General features: G+C 41.2%; 1 protein-coding gene across 1 annotated transcript in view; it reads right to left on the reverse strand.

The window, feature by feature from the left end:
* Hephl1 (hephaestin like 1) overlaps positions 1-16,022 on the reverse strand; it is a 72,922-nt gene extending 56,900 nt beyond the window's left edge. Inside the window, exon 1 of the mRNA XM_090342476.1 lies at positions 15,853-16,022. Coding sequence (XP_090198602.1) covers positions 15,853-16,022 — 170 coding nt within the window. The remainder of the gene's footprint in view (positions 1-15,852) is intronic.
* Positions 16,023-26,426: the final 10,404 nt, after the last annotated feature.

Genomic DNA, 26,426 nt, shown 5'->3' on the forward strand with positions numbered 1-26,426 from the left:
AAATGAGAACACTTGAATTTAAGGTGGGGGAAAAATCCACAGGTTCAATCAAAATTAGAAGTCCTCTGAAGAAACATGTCCCGGCTTGATTTTTGGCCTCATTTTCTTTGTTTGCCCCACTTTCTAGGCCTTCACATTTCTTTCTCTTCTTGAAGCACGTGCTCTCAGCATTCTAACACTTCCACACATTCTGTTTCTTGAGTCTCAATATCTTTTTAATTTTCCACCTTCCAAGAACTCTTCTGTCAGTTGAAAACTCTCTCTGCTTTCCTTCTCACTACATAGCATGCATCATTCTGTACATACATTTGAAATAATACTTTCTAAATTATGCTATAAGGTAAGATACATACATCTCCAGTTTGTGATTTATTCAACATAGTGCTTCTTCAAATAGTCTACTTCTCCATAATGCCCAGCCTCATTTCCTATTGCTTAATATCCTACTGCAAATTGTCTCTTTGAAAGAGAGTTGGTACTGCATGGCTTTGAAATCTAAAACAAGCAAAAGAATGATGAGTTTTTCTCCCAGGCTGGCAAGTTAAAGGTGGGATAGTATTTCAAACTAAATTGTGCTGCCATGTTTGACTTTGAACATGTTTTATTTATGTGCTAAATCTGATCATTGGTAGTGATTGCTTAGTAAAGGGATCAGAATTGAGATCCATCAGATGGGAAGAACGATATAATTCACACAAGAGGTCTGTAGTAGAAATGGGGCTTGAGACATACATGATGCTGGTTGTTCTGCATTCTCCATGCCGATAGTTGTGTCAAAGATCTTTAGGTGTGGTCCTCTCTACAAGTGATAAACCTCACTCTTGGCCGAACGTACACACTGGGTCATGGTGGCAACAACTAATAATCTACTCAAGTTCATTTACTAATTCCCACTTGTAACCAAACTACACAAGGCATTATGCAATGATAATGGATAATGGATCGCACATCACTGGACCATTATCCAAGGACTCTTGGCTCCAGGGTATAGTTCATAGTCATCAGAAAAGAACTAGCAGATACACCTCCAAAACGTAGCACACGACTTGAAAGTTTCTCCTAAGTCATTTTTGCTCATCAACCTACCTTTGCTAGCTATGCTTTCCAAAGACCATTGGCTTCTTTCCAAGAACCTATTGACTGGTAGGATTTATAGTCACATTGATGAAAATCCATGGTAATTTATAAACTATGGTTTACAAGGTAGTGAAACTAAAAAGGAAAGCCCTGAAACCGAGCACAGTAAGATTTTAGAATCAAACTAAAGAGTCATTATTTCCTGTCTCTAACCAGCTCCCTATTTCTACCACCAGGGTTCAGCCTCGTTCAGACCACATAATGAGATCATGTATAAGGACAAACTCACTAGTGACAACTACCCTTGGTCTCAGAAGCTCAAGAACTTACAAGAGTATTCAACTGAGCCAGATGAAGGTATTAAATGGCTGGGTCTCACAAAAAACAACACCAAAGAGGTAAAAGTACCATAAAGAGGGGGTAGGAAGGCAAGAAGTCAGCAAAAATCACTAGAAATGACTTTGAAGGTTGAGAGAACTGCAACTTTCAGGACTTTTCCAGGGTGAGCACTGTATGAGGGTGGAGAGAGAGCTTTGGTTAGGTAGTCCGATTGGGCCATGATACACCAATAGGGAAGGCCTCAAGATCTACTAAAGCAAGTGGTCACCAAAATCCATCCCAAGCGGATTAGTCCAGTAAACTCAAGGGTGAGCTCCTTTTGCCAAAGGTTAGTTGAGAGCTGCTATTAGCAGGTCATCTCCTCTCCTCAGCACTCAGCTTCTTTGCTTAGTAAGAATTGAACAAGTACTTTTGCAAATATAAATTGAATGAGCCCTGCACTGTTTATCTAAGCAGGCACCAGATTATTAACCAACTCAGGCACTCAGATGGGGCAACCCTGCCTAATGCTTAATTTTAAGTCTCTAGAGGAACTTACCTGGTCAGAAGAGAATGACATAGACTCAGAATCATCATGGAGAAACCAAGAGGTGCCTGGCCAGTAAAGTATACACACTCCAAAAGACACCAGGCAAAATCTCCCAGAATCAACAAAACTCTCCCCCATTCCAGCTTCCTGGATTCAACTTTCAATCTGCATATGGAAATTAACATGATTGGAATCCCATTTAAAATGTCAGAGAATAGTTGCAACTGTGAACATCTGAAAGATAGGTGCTAGGGGCTCACACCTGTAAACTTAGTTACTCAGGAGGCTGAGATCTGAGGATCATAGTTCAAAGCCAGCCTGGCACTAAAGTCCATGAGACTCTTATCTCCAATGAACTACCATAAAACTGGAAGTGACATTGTGGCTTAAGTGATAGAGCACTAGCCTTGAGCTGAAGAGCTCAGGGACAGTGGCCAGGCCCACAGTTTAAGTCCCACTTCCGACCAAAAAGAAGAAATGTTTTTCAACTGTAAATTGTTAGTGATTAGGCAAATACACGATGATCTTTTGTGATGTAGAGGCACTAAAAAAAGAGCTCATATTTGTAAGCACTTGCATACCATCCAACATTCTTAGTTGAAGATTTGTAAGTACATCCTGTCTGCCACAAATGAGGGAAACCATGTATCCTTTGTTTCTATGGGCCTACCTCACTTCATGTAATATAATTTTTTCCAAGACTTTCTATTTCCTTCCAAATGGTGCAATATTATTTTTTTCCAATGGATGAGTAAAGTTCCATCATGAACGTGCAAGAGGGGAGGTTGGGTCAAGGGCAAAGGGGTTCAAAAATGAAAGGGAAAGAGAATGCAGTCAAGAACTTCTTATATATACCACAAAATTAAGAAAAGTGAGGGAAGCATTTGTCATAATCAATAGAAACCTTGGGCTCTCCTAGCAGAGATTTACAATAGAACAAAATCTAGAGACATTAGGCCAAATAGTATGACAGTAATGTAAGGACCTCCAGGAGAAGGAAACAAAAGCCATATAATGAGTGACTTGTCCTTAATGTACTATTTCTCATCTCTTTTGCCATCCCTTGGTTATCTCATATTGTTATAATATTTCACGTTGTTATCTGATATATTTTATATGTGCTTAATTGGTTATTTGAAATTGGGTAGGGAAGGGGGAAATCAAGATAAGCGGGGGGAGGGTGGGAGGGAAATGGGGACCATGTCATGAGAAAGGGTATCAATGTTTGTGAAGTTATGCACCTTCCATCTGGTGAATATAATGTAACCCTTCTATTAATCACAATAAAAATTATTTTAAAAAAAAGAAAAGTGAAGTAGTGGGTTACAAGGCGGGGGGGGGGGGCGGAGGGATGAAAACGTTGAAGGAGATGACATTGACCAAGATGCACTGTTAATAAACTGCTTTGTTAAATGACACCTCCTTGAGACCACTATTCAATGATAATTAAAAAGTATTTAAGCTGATCCACGAACATTTTTGTGGAGTATTTTTCTACATTCTATTAGTATCCATTATTTTTACAGGGTATTTACTTTGACATATTCATCCATGTATACTGTGTACCTTGATCAGATTTGGTCCTCTACTTCTGTGGTTTTGAGCCATACTCACATGAGTATAAGCAGCAAAAACATCGGGGAAGTAGCCAGGGAAGCAAGAACAAGAACAGCTTTGAGAAGCTTCGTCTTCATTCTACCATGGCCTCACTTACATGGTAACAAGACAACCATAAGCTCACATTTTAGATAGGAAAGATGGTTTAGGCTGTTTTGCCACTGAGGTACTAACATGCTCTTGCATACATTATAACCTCCTGAAGACAACGCTGGCACCATGAAGTATGTGGATGGAGTCATCTTTCCTTTGCTGCCAGGAGCTGGATCTCCAAGAATCACCACTCAGCCTCTGGTTTCCTAAAATCCCGATCAGACACTGACTCTAAGGCCCAAGGCATATTGTACACATTGAGTGTTCTTGGTTGAGCCAAAAGTGCTTGCTCTTCTGCTTTATAAGGCAGAGGCCTGCATTCTCCAAAAGGAGATAAAGAGGATTAAAGTGTCTAGACCTCTGGTCCTGGGGTGTGTTGACAGAAGCTGTTTCATTCATCAGCCTCACTTGTAGTTTGAGTAATTATATACAACGAAGTATAAACAGAAGTCACTCAATGTCACTTCTCTGTGTATAGTTGGCAATGACTCTTTTGTCATTTGCTATTGCCCTTTATTCATAACTGAAGGGATGACTAAAGCTTCAGAAGCCACTTTGAAATAATGAAGAAGAAGACCATACCATAGGGGTAGTCAAACTGAACACCAAAAGGAACCTTGAATCCTGATGGTTGTCAACCTTTAGATCTCTTTGTTGCTTTTGTTTTTTTTTAAATTGAGAAGAACACAATTTATCAACTTGTTTCATTTAGATGAAAATCATACTATATGTTTGAAATTTGTTAAATATTTAGAAGCTCACTCAGTCTGCATATTTTTTGTACTTACAAGAAACTCTTTAAAATTGAAAAGTAGTTAAGTGGATATGAAAATAGACAAATTAGTTAGAGATTTAAAACATTCCCAACTTGAAGTGAAGGATGAGACCAATATGCTAAGGCCTAAGGTAACATTTAGTCTAATTGAATCTAATTTCATTTAATTGGGGAACACAAATCACTTAATGGTGGAAAGTTTTCATCAGTGCTTTGAACAGTGAAATGAAGATTTCTATTCAAAGTTTTAGAGCCAATATCAATGAACATTGTCATTTTCCTATTAAAAGAGCATTAGTAGGCAGGTGCTGGTGGCTTATGCCTGTAATCCCAGCTACTTTAGGAGGCTGAGCTCTGAAGATCATGGTTCAAAGCCAGTCCAGGCAAGGAAGTCCAGGAGACTTTTATCTCCAATTAACCATCAGAAAACCAGAAGTGGTGCAGTGGTTCAACTGTTAGAGTGATAACATTTAGCTGAAAAGCTCAGGGACAGAACACAGGCCCAGAGTTGAAGCCCCACGACGACAAAAAACATTTTTTTAAAGAGCATTAGTATAGATTTGTTTATGAAAGAAGTCCTTGACAGATGATTTACACCTAGGAGGTAGACTCATATATGACCTTGAGTCAGAAATACTAAGTCACTCTTTTGGCAAAAACTTTTCTTTTGCGTAAGAAAAAAAATTAACATATTTAAACCATTATTTTATAGTTTCCTGCTAATAAACAATCGACTATAATTTCTGACTCAACAAACTGATGAAAAGGATGGGAAAGAGCGGATATGAATCATCCACAAGCTGGGATTCGATTCCATTGCTGGTACTCTTGGCCAAGCCTGATGGGCTAAAGATATAATGAAATTATTCATAGATCACTGCAACCAGCTCTGAAAGAAGCCCACCCTCCCATTTCTCTACCCTACTGTTCCAACAGATACACATGTAACATGTATGTGCATCCACATACACACAAATATACATACACAGATACATACTGGAAACTTCTCACATTCATACTCACATCCTCATGTGCACACTGCTGTTTTTAATTTGATCTCATCCCTGCTAGAAATTTCTCTATCACCCCTAGAATCCCAGAGATTCAGAAGCCTCATGGAAGTTCCAGGATGTGCCTGCTCTAAGGAGGATGTATCCCAGGAATCACAGGGCATGACCACATTATGCTCCCTATCATCAATACTCCAAATGTTCCTATAACTTATCAGGAAAGCCATACAAACAAAGGACAAAGAGACAAAATGGAACACTGGAGGGACAGAAAGTGTTACTTTTCCACAGCATTTGCATATTTTAGCACTGACTTACGGGTTGATTTGTTTTGCACATTGCCGGACTTTTATCTACTAACCTTCCAATAGCTTCCCCTGAAAAGATTAGCAATCCTGAGCAAAAAAAAAATGTAATGCTGGAAATATAATAATTCCAGACTTCAGACTTTACTGCAGAAGTATCATATTGAAAACAGTTTGATATAGGCACAAAAGCAGGCTTGAGGATGAATATAACAGAACACAAGACCCAGAAATAAATCCGCTGACCTACAGCTGTCTAATATTCATAAAAAAGCCAAGAAATATAAAATAGAAAAAAAGACAACTTCTTCAACAAATGGCATTGGGAAAACTGGATATCCACATGTAGAAAACTGAAACTGGATCCCTCTCTGTCACCTTGTTTTATTATCAATTCAAACTGGATCAAAGACTTTAAGATCTGACAACATAAAACTACTACAGGAAGGAGAAGGAGAAATATTGAAACTTTTCAACACAGGCAAGAACTTTCTGACTAAAGTTCCAGGGGTTCAGCAAATAAAGAAACCATTGACAAATGAGATTGAATCAAACTGAAAAGTTTCTACATGGCAAAGGATACAATTAATAAGCTAAAAAGACAGCCTACATAATAAGAGATCTTTTCAAGCTCATCAGAAAATGGCATACCCAGAAGATACGAAGAGCTTGAGAGACTAAATCCTCAAAGAATCAACAACCCAATCAATAAATGGACAAATGAGCTAAATAGAGACTTTATGGAAAACAAAACAAAATGACCAAAAGGTACATGATAAAAATGCGCAGCGTCTCTGGCCATAAAGAAAATGCAAATCAAATAACATTGGGTTTCTATTCCACTCCAGTCAGAATGTCATCATCAAGAGTACAAATAGGGGATGGGAGTTTGGCCTGGTGGTAGAATGCTTGCCTAGCATGCATGAAGACTGGGGTTCGATTCCTCAGTACCACATACATAGAAAAAAACAAAAATGGTGCTGTGGCTCAAAAGATAGAATGCTAGCCTGGAGAAAGCCCAAGCACAGTGCTCGGGCCCTGAGTTCAGTCCCCAGGACTGCCAAAAGAAAAAAAAAAGAGCTCAAATAATAGCATATACTGATGCACACATGGGAGGATAAAGAATCGTAATACACTGTTGGTGGGAATGTAAGGTAGTGCAACTACTGTTGGAAGCAGTGTAGAGAGTCCTCAAAAATCTAAACATAGAACTACCCTATGATCTGTCTATACCACTCCTGGGCATTAACCCCAAATACTATAAATCTGAATACAGTAAAGCTACTTGTACAAACATTATAAGGGTCAAAGTAATCATAATCCCATAGGAACATCCCAACTTACATCAGAGCCTTTTCACTCAATGTGGAGAGGTGTCTGTTTCCTGGGGAAGTTTCACATTAGCAACTGCCTTAAAGACAGGGAAGAAATTTAGACCCTCATATGCTGAAGCCAAAAGGCTGTACTGTAAAATATGCTTAAAAGTTGCTTTATGCCTGTAATTTTAGCAACTCAGGAGGCTGAAATCTGAAGACTGAGATTTGATGCCATGGGGACAGAAGTCTGTGAGATTTTATCTTCAATGAATCACCAAATAGCCAGAAGTGAAGCTGTGGCTCAAGTGGTAGAAAACTAGCCATGAACAAAAAAGCTCAGGAACAGCACCCAGGCTCTGAGCTCAAGCCTCAGGATCGGCACCAAAATAAAATTTTAAAAGCTGCCTTTTATTGAGAAACCTTGACTCCTTACTTGGGCCCATAAAACTGGATAAAGGCTAGGCATTCCAGATTCCTCTCCTTTATAGCCGTATCTTTTGTTTTTCCTGAGGCATTCTCTTCTGCAGTCACTTAGAAGCTAGTTTGGAAGGCAGAAAGCAGAAAATTTCCTGCCAGATGCTAATGAACCTTAGTCTCCCAAGATCCCACCCAAGCAATCCTGAGACAATGGGCTTTCAATTCACCTAACATTACCTCTGACCATCTCTGAACACATCTATGATTCAAAATGGTTTTAATTATGAATACTTTCTTAGCTCCCACCTTAACTCTCCCTATTAGAACCTAAGGAAAATGTTGTTACCCTTGAAGATAGCTGAAGATGTGCTGAAGTGTTACATTCCTATGGCTGCTATGTAATCAGTCTTGCTCTACCCTTTACCATGCCTCTTAATTTAGCACACAGGGGTGAGTAGCATAACCTGACCTGTGGAACTCCGGAGTTTCAATAAGATAGTAGGAATACTTTCCAAAAGCAGGTGAGATTAACCACAGTCAGAAAGAGTCTGCCTTAAGAGGGAGACTTTCTGGTCAGATTCAGAGGAGCTTAATGCTTATCAGTCGCGTGTACCTACCTCACTAACAATGTTTCATCTTTAAGCTGGATACTTTATTAGGATTTTTTCCCCAGCACTCTGCATTGAGCATCTACTGTGTATGGTAGATGAAACTAAAAACTGGAACCAAGATATTTAAATCTCAGTCCTTACTGGTTTACAAACTGGTTGAGAGAATCAAACCATAAACATTGAAGAATAAATAATAGGACAAGGCTTCATATATTAGGTGGTAATTATTCAGCTTAGAGCCTGATAAAGATGAGCTGCCAAGTAACGTCAGCAGAAGATGTTGTTGGAACAGACATGTATAAGGGCACAGAGCATCGTCTGAGCTTGAGAGGGAATTGTTTTCCACAAGGAAATAGTGCCTGATTGGGACAAATGCCACTTGGCCAAAAGGATAGAAACAGCACATTAGAACTCAGAAGCCACACCTTCCTTAGTTAGTTTGGTTATTAGTTGCTTCTGTAAAATTCTTTTTTTTCTTTTTTTATATATTTTTATTGTAATTAGTAAAAGGGTTACATGATATTTGCCAGGTAGAAGGTGCATTATTTCACATACATTGATACCCTTTCACATGTCTTGGTACCCATTACCCTCCCCCCACCCACCACCCACTCCTCATATTGGTTTTCCCCCCTTACCTATCAAGTTTCAGATAACCAAATACAAATACTTTTTACCCTGATCTCTCTAGCCCTAAATACACTTTGGACCTTTCATTTTTGGACTTCATTTCCACAGGTGCCACTAGAAATATATACAATTATATTTTTTAAAAAATCCATAGAGTGAAGGAGAAAAAAGAATTCACTTGAATCTCTACTTTCCCATTAGGGAAAGAGATTTATCTTCCTGAATTCCAGATTTTTGAGCTGTAAACCACTGGTCATGACAGAGGTGTTGTAAGCATTAAATGAGTTCAGAGCCCCGTGCACAGTGCCTAGAACACAGAGCTCAATCACCAGCACATAGGACCATTTCTGGTGAAGTTCTCTTAGATACAAGAAGAAAGAGACTGCTCAAGGGTTCTCTCCATCAAAGCTCCTGATCCTCAAAACCCATTGACATAGGAAAGCTACTGTGTTTTATGAAAATGGAGGCTGAGACTGGAGTGATACAGCCACAGGCCTAGGAACAGGACAAGCCATTGGAAACTCTAAGGGTTCCAAGGAATATGGCCCTGCCAGTATCGTGTGATCTCCAAAACTAGTAGCAAATAAACTGCCATTGTTGAAAGGCACCTAGTTTGTGGTCAGTTGTTATAGCAGCCACGGATACTAATATGCGCCAAAGGCAAGTATCACTATTATTATTTTCCCAATAAGAAAATCAAAGTAAAGAGAACTTCAAATACTTGACAAATAAGTGGAGCAAGAATTCTAAATTTGTTAATTGTGCCAGAGCCCCCCGACTTCACCAGCAAGCTGGGCTGCTCTGTATTTTTGTTGGACCACTGCTAGCTCCACTTACCTGCGAAAGCCTCGTTATATTTTCCGAGTCCTTGGCTAGGAGCAGAAGATGAGTCATTCCTTCTGCATGACACGTTCAGCCTTTGGAACAATGTTTGAAGCATAGTAAGCACTCAGAGACACTAAACTGTTATGTTGTCTGTCAATGCTCCAGATCCAGAAAGGGTACGGGGCCTTTCTCTATGGAAGTTGGAAAAGCAAGAGACTAAGAAGCTACTTGTGACTCGTAAAAAGCAAAGGAAAATAGGAAGAAGAAGGAATGAGGACTATCAGCTGCTATGCCCTTCTGTCTTAGTTACAAAATTGAATGTCATCCTTTTCTAAGAGACTGTTCTGAAAACAGGCTATATTTTAGAGTCTCCCTTATATTCAAAGAGATATGGGCAGAGTAAAGTTGGGTAACGTTTTCATGAAGGATCTTTAAAGGATTGATGCTCCTGGAACTGTGCTCTTTCAACCTTTTCCTTTCTAGAATATAAAGATAATGGCTGGAGTTTCAGAAACCATCTTGTGATGAAAACCGTGATTAGGTCAGAAATATAAAATGCTCCTAAGTCCCTATCATAATAACTGTCAACCAGCCTTATACCAGGAACCTCTGGATTTCTTTCAAACAAATGCAAACTCCTAACTTGTTTTGGTGTTGTATTTTAATCACTCTGGCAACTAAAGCCACCACTTCCTGCTATAAGGTGTAATAGCAGTTCCAAGATATCCATGTGGCAGCAGGACCACATACATTTTTAATACTGGTATGACAAATGTCATCATTTGTCTAAGCTAAATTACTAATGAAATTATATCCTTCCCTTTCTTTCTTCCTTTCTTTGCTCCCCCCCCTCCTTTTTTTTTGTCAATCATGGGCTTGAACTCTGGGCCCCAGTATTGTCCCTGAGCTCTTCATCTCAAGGCTAGAATTCTATCACGTTGAACTACAGAGCCATTTTTAGCTTTCCAGTGGCTAACTGGAGATAAGAGTCTCACAGACTTTTCTGCCTAAGCTGGCTTTGAACCCTGATCCTCAGATCTCAGCCTCCTGAGTAGCCAGGATTACAGATGTGAACCACCTGCATCTGCCTTCTTCCCTTCATTTCAAAGGGAAATACATTTATAAAAGCTTCTGGCACTCAACTGCTTTCCCTCAATTGGTCCTTCTTTTAAAGAAACACATGAGTCCCTTTCTCAGATCCAATGTAATGCCTCCTCCCTACCAACCAGACTGATGCAGAGATATGGTTAGTAGACCCACTATCATAACTCCTATGAATTTGGAGGTTGGTTTTATTTTTTGTCTTGGTCATTCCTACTCATGTCCAAAGGTAGTTCTGAACATGAGGGAGCCTACATGTACACACACTCACACACACACACACACACACACACACACACACACCCCTATATTTACTGGAAAGAAGCCTGCTTGTGTGACTTTAACTAAAGTGACCCCACTCAGGTCCCATTAAAGATCAGGCTTTACCACTGAAGCAGCCACACCTTAATTAAGTACTTTATGAGCCTGAGCTGGACTGGCATAAATGGATCAAAATGCTGACACCATCCTCAGGCAAATCAAAAAAGACTGGTGTTCCCAATTAAGCCAGTGAGGAGAAGAAGAGGAAGAGGTGGCGTAAAAGGAAGAGGAGTATTTTACCTGAAGAAAATAGTTTTAAATAGCATGTAACTCTGAAATACAAAAAAAAAAAATCCAGAAAATACTGGTGATTACAGTCGGAGTTATAGTTTTGAACACTAAGACCAAGGAAAGATACCAAGCTGGAAAGTCAAATTGCACCATCTGATTGCTATAGAGTCTTGGTCAAATAGTTTCAGTTATTTCCCATGTCATCTCTTTGACCAGGATTTACTAGGGTCTTCATATTGCTGAAATTTTTGTTTGACATTCACCTTCTTCTTTTTTTTTTTTGCCAGTCCTGGGCTTGAGCTCAGGGCCTGAGCACTGTCCTTGGACTTTCTCAAGGCCAGAGCTCTACCACTTGAACCTCAGCACCACTTCTGGCTTTTATCTATGTATGTGGTACCGAGGAATCGAACCCGGGTCTTCATGCATGCTAGGCAAGCACTTTAACCACTAGGCCAAACTCCCGGCCCCTCACCTTCTTCTTTTTTTCACTTTTGCCCATTCCTCTTATTAAAAATGAAACAACCAGAATTGTATTAAATATTATATTAGTCAATATATTAATATTAATACATTTATTGCTAATTATTATAATTAATAATCGCGCATAAGTAATATAAGATACTAATATTAATATATTGTGTTAATAAAGTGACATATTTTGGCTTTGATGATTCCAAATGCCCGCCAGTTGTTCCATCTTCCATTGGATATTTCACTAACACGATTCTATGTGTGTATAGGCTTGGGGGGGATGGGAGGTGTTAGGTATATCTGGACCCTCTCACCTGCCACTGTGGTGATTTTTCCCTAGCTGCAGAGGTAGCTGATAGTCTTCAAACAACTAGAGAGCAATAAAGACAGAAGAAAATTACTGTACCAAGTTCAGGAGGTGACCTCAACTGAGATGGGAAATGACAAAAATAAGTCAGAGTTGTGCTGAAAATTCTAAGCATGAAGTGAGAGTTGGAGATAGTTCTTACATAATAGAGAAAAGAGTATGGTTAAAGAAAGACACAAACTACTTTAAAAATTGTCATCTTCCCACTATTATTCCTAGATCCTCTCTAGCTTCAACTGCTAATATTGGACATTTGCAAATCATTTCTCTTTATTTTCTTTCAGCATTTATTAAAAATGTTCTAACTTTTAAAATCAATTGGGGTTGAAAAACTGTATTGATGTTTTGAAACTATACTTCTTGTGGCTTTAGGGATTGTAACTCCATTGAATTAAGGAAACTAAGGAGAGTAATATTCAGAGAGAGCATGGTGAGGCGCTCATTATCACAAAGCATGTTGAGGTAGACTGAGAGCTAGAAGCCAAGTCTCTGGATTCCTATTTCAAGATCTTTCTATTCACAGTGAAATACAAGGCACTGACTGGCATTTGTCAGAATATAGAAATTCATCTAGCAGGAAGCTGAGGCATGGCGAATCATTGTGAATGGCTCCTTCCTGTTCCTAGGGAAATGGCACAATGCAGAATATACATAGCTAACTCCGTATCTGGCCCTCCATTATGGCATCTTCTTGTGCACCTGTGATAGGTATTCCATAGACCTCAAGCAAGGGCAGGAGCCTACCACGCCATACCTACCCAGATATCTAGCATAGCCACTAGACGCTTCCAAGATGCACTGTACACTTACTTGAGCTTTCTTTTCAAGGGGAAGCAGTCAGTCCTACAAAAACACCATCTGTACACCAGAAAGAAACATCTGAGGCCTGACATTCTAGGTGTGACAGCTTACCATGTCAGCTGCTCTGGAGACCAGGCGTCTACTCATATAGATCCGCCTCATCTAATTTTAAGCTATTTGCATTATGCTAATTTCCTTGGTCAATATAAGAATTTTTCTACATTATATTGTACTTTATTTTTTTTGCCAGTCCTGGGGCTTGAACTCAGGGCCTGAACTCTGTCGTTGGGCTTTCCTCAAGGTTAGAGCTCTACCATTTGAACCACAGCACCAGTTCCAGCTTTTTTTTTTCTGTGTATATGGTACAGAGGAATCAAACCCAGGTCTTCATGCATGCTAGGCAAGCACTCTACCACTCACTGTCATTAGATAAAATTATCAAGAGGGGGCCGGGAGTTTGGCCTAGTGGTTAAAGTGCTTGCCTAGCATGCACGAAGACCCGGGTTCGATTCCTCGGTACCACATACATAGAAAAAAGCCAGAAGTGGTGCTGAGGCTCAAACGGTAGAGCTCTAGCCTTGAGAAAGTCCAAGGACAGTGCTCAGGCCCTGAGCTCAAGCCCCAGGACTGGCAAAAAAAACACAAAAACAACAACAAAAAAAAAACAGGCGTAATAAAGCTCCTTTGTACATCGGTATGGCAATGTACATATCTAATATGTATATACCTAGTATATACATAGTATATATTACATATCTTTATAAATATATCTACATATCTGTATTATATGACATGCATATATCATACACAAATATATGATTAGATATATAGTTATTATATGCATATATACATACATATGCATACATATGATTAGACCCACCTAGCCAGTTTGGCCACAAGTTATTTATGATTATTTTTCAAAAACTCTCAGAAGTTTGGTAAGTAAGACTACATGTACCTTGGTAAGAATTACAGCAGTCTAGGAAGTTCTTTTTCAATCCTTGGCTTTCTCCGAAGTTTAATTTAGTTGGAAAGGATCATCTTAGTTAAGAATTAGGTAGTGTGGCAAGAAAGAACTAGGAGCTACGGTCCCAAAATAAGCTTGATGAAGCTATTTATGCAGTCAATTCAGATAACTATTTAACCAGCCTTGGCTCCTGGTTTGTGAAATGGAAGCAGTAACATCTGTAGACAGTGGTAGATTGCAAATCCCTTGTGGAATGTCTGGGTCAGAATAGACTACAAACTGAGAGGCTGATATGGTTATTTTAGGAGAAAGAAATGGATTTCTGTGAGTTTTATTCAATTGTGTAGAAAGGCAGCTCAATATAAACTTTATCTGGAAGATCATACTGAATGTACTCCATGAACACATTTCTGAATATTCTAATCTCTCATAGTTGGTCACACTAACCACTTCCTAGGGACCTTCTCTGAGAGAGGAAAGCTCCTCTTTTAGTTATGCCTATTGAAGTTAGGATATTGTTTATTAATATCCATTTGTCACATTAAAACCACCACCATCCAGCAGATGAGAGGTTAAATAATCCATGACTTTCATTAGAAAAATGCTATACACAATAAATTGCTCAGCATAAAGATTCAGGAAATGTTTTCCTCGGAAGGTTGGTTAGTAGAAACACCATGGTTCTTTATTTAACAACACTTGTCTATCCCACTTGTATTGTTAGAAATGAAGCTATGTAACCAAACCAACTAGCTCTTAGGTCTTCCCTCCAAGAAGGAGCTGGTTCTTCAAGACCTGTTGGCAGACCCTGAACAGTAACAGGACTGCCTGAGTTTTACTCACAAACCTCATCTTGGAGGAAACAGAATGTGGATGTTGAATATAAGGGCCTGCCTATCAAGAAAGAAGCACACATTCGATTACTCAACACTGGTTGCTAAATCGACTCAGAAGAGATTCTGCGAACTACCAAGATAAAAATACAAATCACAGGGCTGGGAATGTGGCTTTAGTGGCAGAGTGCTTGCCTAGCATGCATGAAGCCCTAGGGTTGATTCCTCAGTAACACATAAGCATAAGAAGCCAGAAGTGGCACTGTAGTTCAAGTGCCAGAGTGCTATCCTTGAGCAAAAGAAGCTCAGGGACAGTGCCCAAGCCCTGAGTCAAAGCCACAGGACTGGCAACAAAATAAAAAAATGCAAATGACAGCTTCTGGAACAAGAGGTGGTGCCTTGATGACTTCAGAGGAATAAAAACCATTTAAGACCCTAGATCCAGGCAGGGAGAAAGAAGCAAGGACTATTTTCTGGAAAAATAATTAAAACTCAAAGGTGCATGAAACTCCATTACCAGTCATCCATCTATGCCACGGACTCTAAGCAGAACATTGTCCTGGGAATGAATGAATGAAGACTAGAATCAATGTCTCATCACAGAAAGAATCATTTCTAAGTAGACTCAAGAAACTCTTGAAATACATACTGAATCTGTTGTAACATCCCACAGTTTTAAGTGTTACAAAAAGCACCCCAAAACATAACTATAGCACTTATCTACAATTATAATGTTTTATTCTAAAATTACAACTAAGAAAACACTGCTTTAACAGTGTTCTCAAGTTTTCACCTCAAATTTTTATTTAAAAAACCTGATACCTGAATTTGAAACCACAATTTCTCTAGTCATCACCTTTAGAATGAAAATAGCGAATATATATTTTAAAAACTCAGGGCAGAATTGCCTGGAAGTTACTGCTGAAAATTATTCTTTTCTAGATCAGACTATTTTTTTTTTTCAGAAGACCCAGATGTGTCTACATCTCTTCATAAAAATAACAGGCAACTCAACAAATACATGAAGTAAAGAATTTTCTCTTACAAATTGCACATTTACCCATGCTACACCTCTTCAAGCACCAGTGAATTTCCTGGTCTCAGGCAGCTGACCCTCTTTAAAACCACCCAAGAAAGACAACTTTTCTCGTGCAGAGTTGAAGTAGAAAAGAAAAAGGCAAATCTGGGAGTCTGTAAGAACCCCAAGTTCACTCACTTGTCTTCTGCAAAACTCTTTCCAGTAATAACATCCTTCCCTTTAGGTACATAGTTCCAGTATTCTTCCACAATCCCAATGTAGTATGTTCTGGTAAGTGCACCAGCCAGCCCAGAAAGAGCCAAGAGTATGAGGAGAAGGAGGCAGCCAGCCAGCTGCTTCCGAGGCATTTGTGGATGTAACCCCGCCAAGGAACCTACACAGGAGTCAATCTTGTTCGTCCCTCCCCCTTGCTCTGAGCTACTTATAAATAAGGAATGGACAAAGCCCAGCTCCTCCCCCACAGGTAGCTTGGGGTTGGGACAGGAGCTGACAACTTGTGTAAGCAGAGTGAGGTCGGTGGGAGAGTTGCTATGACGACAACATTTTTGCCAGCCATCCAAGAAATGTCTAACTGGCTTATTCACAGACTGCCCAAGCAAAACAGGCCTGTTTCTGAAAGTTTTGGTACTCTGCTTTGACATGAGTCATCCATCATGTTTCCCAGGAACACCTTGAGCGGTGGCTTGCCTTCAGTTCCTCTCCACTTTACATCTATCACAGAACCTTATGTTAATTGACAAAGTAGGCTGAGTGGAACATCAGGAAACAGTCCAAGCCCCGAAGAAGATCTGGGCTCTGTCAGGAGGGCAAGAGTGATGTAACCAGCTGCAGCTGGCTTTATGAGGCTACATGAAACAATCAAGGCACATCATAGAGTTCCTAACAACACTGTAAAAACTCCACTAATACTGCATTAATTCACCCACCATCACATCATCCCGCAGTCCTCTGACCGCCAGCAAATCTGAGGCACTCAGACTTCCCGAACCATCATCCCTGAATAGTGCCAATGATAAAGGAGGAGTGCCCCACAAACACCTGAAAACCAATGTCACAGGAGGTCTTTGGAGTACAAGGTGAGCTCGTCTGTGACCTAGAATCTCAATGTTGAATGAAACCTTGTTCAGCCCTGGCAGGGACCCAATCTGATTCCCAGCCGAGCTGCTCTGGAGTCAACTCCGCCTTGAGAGTAGTCAAGTCCCTTGGCCTCTGAGGTCAGACAGACTCAGGTTTGAATCCTGCCATTGGATGTTAAGGAGGAATCGCTTAATCTCGCTAAGCTTCGGTGTGTGAAATAGGATTGAGAGATTATTGAGATGATTTTAAGAGATGATGTCTTTCGTCTGCCACAGCCTCTAGCACAGCATAAGTGCTCAGTAAATACCTAAAACCTCATTCCACCCACACCCTGGAAGAGCCCTTATCAGCCTGTATATTGACTGGTTTGCAATTCCAACAGCATTCTTCTGCTTTCTTTTCTCTTCCCCAACTCCCATGCACCATCATTTCACCAATTGCAAGTACGGAAGCTCTTTTTCTTCAAATTAGATATTGCTCTTTAGATGTTCCATTAACACACGTCTTGAAGTAATCTCTGTCCATTAAATGTATGCTGGATGGACTCTTTCACAGTCTTTGGTTACTTGATTTTGGCTTTTGTACATATTCTGGTAGAATAATTAGCACAGCATATTTTGATTTAATGCAAATCTACATGACCTCAGAGGCTATTAATTTGGGGTATTGATACCCACAACTCACAGCACAGCCTGCAAAAAAAAAAAAGGTGAGGAGTTATGAGTTGGAAGTGTTTGGACTGGATCAATTTTGTTTTAACCCAGGTTAAAACAAAAGTCCAAGCAGGTTGCTTTGGACTTACTGAAAAATTCATTAGGACATTCTCTACCCAGATTCTTTAGTTAGAAAAGACAAAAGATAAAAATCCATAGCAATAAAAAAAGGGAAAAGGACACTTTTCTGCTCTGGATGAGAAAAAACTATTGGAACAACACGTAGGAGAAAGGAGAGACAGCAATTTCCAATTCAGTTAGGTCTGTGGGAAGATAAAACAAGGCAAATAACAACAACAACAGTTACCGTAGTATGTGAGAGCAATGCATTCCTTCTGGGGTGTGTGTGTGTGTGTGTGTGTGTTTGGTCACAGGGTAGGGTTTGAACTCTGGGCCTGGGCACTTTCCCTGACCTTTTTCACTCAAGGCTAGTGCCCCACCACTTTAAGCCACAGCACCACTTCTAGTTTTCTAGTAGTTAATTGCAGATAAGAGTTTCAGGACCATTCCTGAGTTGACTTGGAACCATGATCTTCAGATCTCAGCCTCCGGAGTAGCTAGGATTCCAGATATGCGATACCAGCACCCGAATCCTTCTTCTTCTTTATAGCAAGGAGCTTGGTAATGGAGAAGCAAAAGGCAAGGGGAATTTACTATAATGAAATCATTTCTAGAAATCTTTCTTAAAGTCTTTCTCACTCTAGGACAACAAAGATGTTGTGCTGCTTGATGGATATCTGAATCCCATAAAAGAAAAGAAATTGGCTGGGTGTCAGTGGCTGAGATTTGAGGATTACAGCTTGAAACCAGCCCAGGAAAGAAAATACATGAGACTCTTATTTCCAATTACCTATCCCCAAATCCAGAAGTAGATCTGTGGTTCAAGAGGTAGAGCACTAGCCTGGAGCAAAAAGAAACTCAGGGACAGTGTTCAGGGCCTGAGTTCAAGCCCTAGGACCTACACAGAGAAAAAGAAAAGAAAGCAATGGTTGTGCGAGCAAGCAGCATTCCCGGAACATTCATCTCTGAAAATGTGATGTGATTTTTGTAAGAGATACTGTTGGTATTTCTAGATTTTGACTACAAAACTATGTTTACATTAACAAATACTTTCAACGCCACTCAGCACTACTCAGAAATAAGTAAAACAAAGAAGCAGAAAAAAGTGGTAGAGTCCTAAGTTTTGAGCAAAAGAAGCCCAGGGACAGTGCCCAAGCCCTGAGTTCAAGCCCCAGGACTGGCAAAAAGAAAAAAGAGAGAAGAGAGAGAGAGAGAGAGAGAGAGAGAGAGAGAGAGAGAGAGCGAGAGAGAGAGAGAGAGAGAGAGAGAGAGAGAGAGAGAGAGAGAGAGAGAGAGAGAGAGAGAGAGAGTGCTGGGCTGGTCACAGTGGCTCACACCTGCAATCCTAGCTACGCTGGAGGCTGAGATCTGAGGATTACAAGTTCAAAACCAGCCCAGGCACAAAAGGACCTGAGACTCTTATCTCCAATTAATCTCTAGAAAACAGGAAGTGGGGCTAGGCTCAAGGGTAAGGCAGTAGCCTTGAGCTGAAGAGCTCAGGGACAGTGCCCAGGCAAGAGTTCAAGCCCCATGACCTGAGAGAGAGAGAGAAAGAGAGAGGGGGGGAGGGCGAGAGAGAGAGAGAGAGAGAGAGAGAGAGAGAGAGAGAGAGAGAGAGAGCCTACTATGTGAGATGATCAGTTCTACAAGTTCACTACATTATTTCCTCAATATACTCAAGTTTAGTTAGTATAACATCATGCTTCAATAGAAGAGAAAGATATACCCAGATGTGGATGTATTTCTCAGAAATGTTTACATTATTAAATAAAACTGTTAGTTCGCCAGAAGTCAAATGAGATAAATAATATTCTAAGTAGCCTTAATTAAGGTGTCAGTTTAAATAACAACTAGATTAAAGGTGACAAAATTGGCAGATCCATCTTGAGACTTGCTGCAGTAAAGTCTGTTTCTGGTGAAATACATTCTGTATTTGATAGCTAACCCTCCTGCTAGGAAGTCCCATCAGCCCCAGTCTTATCCTGCTACAGTGGACTGTGGATGTCAAACCTCACGGTGTCCGTTCCCTCTCATCTGGACCCCTGTAACTTCCTAACCTTTTCCCTTGGTCCCAGAGAGACCTGCTCAAATGCAGACAGAACTGGGTCTCTCCACTGCTTCCGATTTTTCTGTGACTCCTCTTGGCTTTTAGAATAGTCATGATGATGTTCTTGACTCTCCAGGTTGCTTCTAACCTGGAGCACTCCTTCTGCTGGCCATCATCCTGACAAATGCACCCTCCATCTGTGTGCCCAACAGAGCTTGGCCTCCCTCTGCATACCTTCTTCCAGAGTCCGGCAATCACATGCTTACTTGTCTCCCCTCCCATGCACTTAGCAGAGGCTTCCTATGGCTATAGATTGGGCCTTGCTTATGTCTAGATCATAGACACTGGTGAAAGGGTAAAAACCATACGTGTGTGAATGAATGATGCTTACAGAAATACAACAACTTCTATTACATAGCAATTTCTACCCTATACCCTTTATTTCCTTTAACCTCAATAACAAACAAAAAAGACTCTCTCTATCTCTGTCTCTCTCGGTCTCAGTCTCTGTCTCTCTGTCTCTCTCTTTCCAGTCCTGAAGCTTCAACTCAGGGCCCAGGGACTGTCCTTGAGCTTCTTTTTGCTCAAGGCTAGCACTCTACCACTTGAGCCACAGTGCCACTTCTGGTTTTCTTGATATTTTATTCCAAATAAAGTTTCATAGACCCTCCTGCCTGGGTTAACTTCAGACTGTGGTCCTCAGATCTCAGTCTCCTAAGTAGTTAGGATTAAAAGCATGAGCTCAGCTGGGTCTCGTTTAAAAATAAATTTAATAGGGATTTGCAAATTTAGGATCAATGATATATGATGTATTACAGACAGATTCTGTGTGAGGTTAAGTTGGAATTGAAGCAAGGAGTCTTTTTTTTTCTTTTCCCTGATCTGGACACTGTCCTTGAGCTCTTTTGTTCAAATCTAGCACTCTACCACCTGAGCTACAACTTCACTTCTGACTTTTTATGGGTGTATCGCTAATTGGAAATAAGAGTCTCAGGAGGACTTTTCCTGCCCAGCCTGGCCTCAAGCCACGATCCTCAGATCACAGCCTCCTATGTAGCTAGTATTATAAGAATGAGCCACCAGCACTCTAGCTCGCCTTGTTATCTTTGTTTTATTTGGTTTTGGTCAAGGCTGGCCTGGGCCTGGAACTTGTTATGTAACCCAAGCTAGCCTAGAACCTGTCATCTTTCTAGGACACTGGTGCCAGCATGCCGGGCTACTATGTGTTCTACTATTAAGAGGATACATTTAGAGCATAGAGGATGAGGATTTCAAACATTGTTTTGGAACAACAATCTTTGACTACAGGAATTACAGAAGGATGGTGACAGCCTAAGGTGGGGCACACAGTGCGGAGCAGATGTATTTGCTGGTGTGTTCTTTGTACAAGGTTGTAGGGGCTTCTATTCCAGCCTGTGGTTCTGCCCGAATCCTTTGTGATAATACTGCCGTCAAGCAAACGTTCATGCTACATTCAGAGCCTTCTGGCTTTATTGGCTTTTCTACAGTTGACATAAGTGACTCCATTTTAATTCTGACAACATTTGTAAATATGGTATCACACGAGCTCATTACAACAGTCCTGTCCGATCTGTACCCTGTTTTATAGGGAAGGAAGATGAGGTTTAGAAACATGAGGTGGTTTTTTTCTTCCTCCCTGTCCTACAACCAGTAAAAGATGGGGTTCTATAAGTCTCCAAAGGAAAACAGGGACCAGAGACCACAGCTATCTGCTTCATGTGATGGAATGAGAGCCACTCTCCATAAAGAGATATAAGCTCAGATTTCCTAAGAATCTCTCCATAAGAGGGGGATCCTGAGAATGTCTCTTAAACTTAGGCCATGCACCTCTGACAGTGTAGCTAATCACTAGAAAACCTTCCAAGAACCCAAACATATCATTCTCTGCCATTTCACTCTCCACCCCTGCGAAATACCTTCTCATGCCCCCAGCCCTTGGTTCCTACCATGCCCACCACATCTACCCTCCTCCTCCAACATTAGCCATTCCTTTTGCTGGGCTTCCTCTGAACTGGGCACTTGTCTCTGTTTATATGGTCAATAGCTTATAGCTTACTCTCCTTTACTAGAAAAGAAAACAGTGCCACACCAGCCATCCACACTACTTTCCTAGTACACGACATCTCACAATTTTGTTGGAACAAGTCAGGTGCCAGTGGCTCATCTCTATTATCCTAGCTACACAGGAGAATGAGGTCTGAGAATCTCCGTTCTGAGCTAGCTGGGGCAAGTCCAGGAGACTCATCTTCCACTAACCACCAAGAAAACAGAAGTGGAGTGTGACTCAGGTGGTAGCACTAGCCTTGAGCAAAAAGACTCAGGGCTAGCACGAGGACTGGCACAATAAAAAAAAAATCAAAGCTTGGAGGGGGCTACTCTAGCCTCTACATCCACGCCTCAGGGTCCCCAAGCTTTAGGCTCTTTTTTTTTTTTTTGCCAGTCCTGGGCTTGAGCTCAGGGCCTGAGCACTGTCCCTAGATTTTCTCAAGGTTAGAGCTCTACCACCTGAGCCACAGCACCACTTCTGGCTTTTTTCTAAGTAGGTGGTACCGAGGAATCGAACCCAGATCTTCGTGCATGCTAGGCAAGCACTCTACCACTAGGCCAAACTCCCGTTCCCATAACTAACTTTTTTTTTTGGCTGTACTGGGATTTGAACTCCGGGCCTCATGTTTGCCAGGCAGGCATTCTACCACTTGAGCCACATCTCCAGCTTTAGGCTCTTCATTTTACTAACAGCCTCTGCCCGGCTCAACATTTTGTGGGGGAGCTGCTGACTACTTCCTGTTTGGGGAGTTAGCTTCACCTGCTTGCCTGCAATGCTACCTTTCCCTTGTCCCTTTACTCCAAACTCTCAGACAATCTTGCCTCATCCTCGTGCCCAGGAATGGCCCTTGCATCATTTCTTATCTGGATCAGGAGATTTAAAAGGCATCTTGTTCATCTGTGTATCTCTGTGGTTAGCCTAGAAGCAGACTCTGAAGAAATGACAGTAACAGTAACACTGTCTGCTAGCTGTTACACACACACACACACACACACACACACACACACACACACACACACACACACCATCTTTTATTCTGTGCAGCCATAATACCATGGCAGGGAAATAGTATACACTGTTTGGGAAGGTTAGTAAAATATCTGAGCAAGGGGAAAACTCAAGTCTTTCTGACACTGGAGCCCGCATTCTGGACTACTGCACTCAATAGATGTTAAAAGAACTGGATTAGAGGATAGGGAAGGGGGAAAAACAAGACAAGGGGTGGGGGTGGGGGAGGGAAGTGGGAACCAAGACATGAGAAAGGGTATCAATGTATGTGAAGTAATGCATCTCCTATCTGGTGAATATAATGTAACCCTTCTATTAATTACAATAAAAAATATATGGAAAAAAAAGAACTGTATTAGAGGGTGCCTGGAGTTTAGTTGTCTAGCATGCACAAAGACCCAGGTTCTATTCCTCCATACCACATACATAGGAAAAAGCTGGAAGTGGTGCCGAGGCTCAAGTGGTAGAGCTCTAGCCTTGAGAAAGTTCAAGGACAGTGCTCAGGCCCTGAGCTCATGCCCAGGACTGGCAAAAAAAAAGAAAGAAAGAAAGAAAAACTGGATTAGAAGGGATGGGGTTCATGCCAGTAAATCTAGGCATATGGAGGTGGAGATATGAGGATCTCTGTCTAAGGCAAGCCAGGGCAGGAAAATCTCTGTGTGACTTATTTCTGATTAATTACCAAAACAAGCTGGAAGTGGAGCTATGGCTCAAGTGATAGAGTACTAGTCTTGAGGAAAACAAACAAACAAACAAAATAAAAAACTCAGAGACAGTGTCCAGGCCCCAGGATTGGCACCAACAAAAACCCCATAAACAAACAAACAAAATGGAGGTGGGGGTACCTGTATTAAAATAAAGTCCAAGGCCAGCATAGCCTCTTGGGGGGGGGGAAACATTAACACTATATAGTAGGTTTCTTTAAACACATGCAAGACATGAAGACGTAGCATGTTTACTGAACAGAATACACATAAACACTCCACCAAATGCAAGCCCCAGAATGAAATCCCTCAGCTGGTGCCATTCTATTCTTTTCAGCTGAGGATGGGATGGGAGAGTGCCTTCTTCTTGTGGAAGAAACACACTGTAAATAATAATTAAATTTTAAACATTCATTAAATAGTATGATGAGTTGAGTGCAGTTCAAGTGTAGGGAAAAAAAAAGAAAGAAACCTTCGCAATCATGCCCAGGAGAAGCATTTGGAGCTAGAGGAAGCAGCCTGCTTTATAGGATAGAACAAAACCTCTGGAGACTTACTCCACCCATTGTCATCAAAAGAAAGAACAACAAAAAACCTACTAGAGCATGCCTAAGAGACACTGGGTGACTTCTATGAGGAAAGATAATGGTAGGAACATCCGTTTCAGACACTGGTTCCTCATTGGAGAAGTGCCTGATGCTGCCTTTTACCCTACAGCCTGAGGCAAGCCATGGTTTCAGAGACTCATGTCAGCCAACCTTCAGTCATGAGTATAATGAAAAGCAGAAGAAGCTGTCTCCCTTTCACTCTCTCTTCATTCTCATCTTCCCCTCCTTCCACCCAAACCAACAGTCTCTAGACAGTGTAAGCCCCCACTACTCTCATGTGTGACTCTTGATGACTGTTTTGGTTCGGGGGGTGGGGGGTGTCCGTGTGTGTGTGTGTGTGTGTGTGTGTGTGTGTGTGTGTGTGTGTCTGTGTCTGTGTGTCCATACATGTATGCTGTTAATGGGCTTTGAACTCAGAGACCTGAGCACTAGCCCCTAACTTTTTCACTCAAGACTGGGACTCTATCACTTGAGCCACAGCTTTACTTCCAGCTTTTTGGTAATTAGAGACAAGAGACTTGCAAACTTTTTCAGACTGGCTTCAGACTGTAATCCTCAGATTTCAGCCTGCTGAAAGCAGTTAGGATTATAGGCATAAGCCACAGGTGTCTCGCTATAGTGATGAGTTTAAGCAGGACAATCTCTAGGGTGTGTGTGGGCTGAGAGGGTTCCATATAAACAGTGTGGGTATCCACACCATTACCAGCTACCATTATGGTAATCCAACCTTACACAATCCTGCAAATAAAACATCAGAAGAGACTATCCAGCTCAAAGGCCACCCTCATGGAATTGGAGCTAACCACAATGCCTTGGACCAGTCCTGTCACACTAGTTATAGGGCCTCTGGGTGACCTGGTCGATCCTATATATAAGCTAGAGGATCAAAGAGTACTTCAAAGGATGAAAACAAGACCAGAGACTAGCCAGATGCTGGTGGCTCACACCAGTTAGTCAGGAGGTTGAGATTTAAGGATTGCCATTTAAAGCCAGACTAGGTAGACAAATCTGCAAGAGTCTATTTTGCAATTACAATTGACCAGCACTCCCAAAAGAGGCCAGAAGTGGATATGCGGTAGATTCCAGCCTTGAGCTAAGTGCCTGAGCTCAAACCCTCTACTACCTCTCTTTTCCCCAATCTCCCCCAAAATAAACCCAGACCAGAGACCAAGGTGTGTAGGCCACTGTCTGGACTCAGTTTCCTGCTCAAACAGTACTTCCAGGCTCAGATAATCTCAGACACAAGAAGGGAAGCATCTTTGAGGAAGGTATCAGAAAAAGGGACCCCAAGTTTTGAAGCTCAGACATCTGGCCAATTCACCTCTCAAGCCCAGTGGTTGGATTTGGTTTGGTTTGGTTTTTGAAGGGAAAGGGTATGGGGTAGAAGGCATGTCTCTGGGGTTTAAAGACAGTTTTCCCATGGTATCTTGTCTGTTTTTTATGCAAAGAGCAAAACAAGAAAAAACTAGAGCAATTCCAGAGACCTACCTCTTACCTCTTTTCATGACTAAAGAGTAAGACATCCATTCACTCCTCCATATGATTTAAGGTTACCCTTCACACTCTCCCATGCATGCCCTGATGCCCTTCCTGCTCACTCAAGTCTCACAACCAGCTGCAGTGTAACCTGTGTGCATAGAATGTGGCTCTAATCTCCTAAACCTGGCCACCTACAGAGCGAGGCTTCCTATGTGTTTACAGTGAAACACATGTATAAATAACTACAAAAATATGCAACAATGGTCTGACAGCTACCTGGTGTTCAGTAAAAGTCAGATTCCATTACAGTAGATCTCTCAGGATGTTTGTGTTGGTCCTAAACTCTTGTATGTATGCAATGCACTTGTAAAACAAATGAGTCTCCCCTGATCCTTGTGCTTATTTTGTAATGATCTTGATTGGCACAGTACTATTTCATACTGATAGAGAAATCTTCACATTCTTAAAAATCAGTCATCAACCAAAAAGAACTCAGAGGGCCTGGAACATGTGGTAGAATGTTTGCCTAGCATGCATGAAACCTTGGGCTCGATTCCTCAGTACCACATACACAGAAAAAAACCAGAAGTGGTGCTGTGGCTCAAGTGGTAGAGAGCAACCCTTGAGAAAGCCAAAGGACAGTGCTCAGGCCCTGAGTTCAAGCCCCAGGACTGGCAAAAAAATAAAAATAAAAAGAACTCAGCGCTTTAGCGTTTTCTTTGAGGCCACAAAGTCTAGACTGATATTTGGCTGATGTCATTAGGAAGTCAGGACAGTGTCTAGGTGGGCTGAGATCAATGCACGTTCTAGATCCTCAGCTTCTTAGAAAGTAGAAGAGCCTTCTTCCTTCTCCCAATTACTGTGGTTCTTCCAGTGGTAGTTAAGAGGCTGCTAGTACACATCCAGTGCCTAGATTCCTAGAATGGAGAAGAAATGGGCAAGGCATTGCAAAAGGAGCACTTTTCTTACCTCAGCACTTCTAAACAA

The sequence above is a fragment of the Megascapheus bottae genome, chromosome 12 (assembly GCF_031878675.1).
Source record: "Megascapheus bottae isolate mThoBot1 chromosome 12, mThoBot2.hap1, whole genome shotgun sequence".
Lineage (NCBI taxonomy): Eukaryota > Metazoa > Chordata > Mammalia > Rodentia > Geomyidae > Megascapheus > Megascapheus bottae.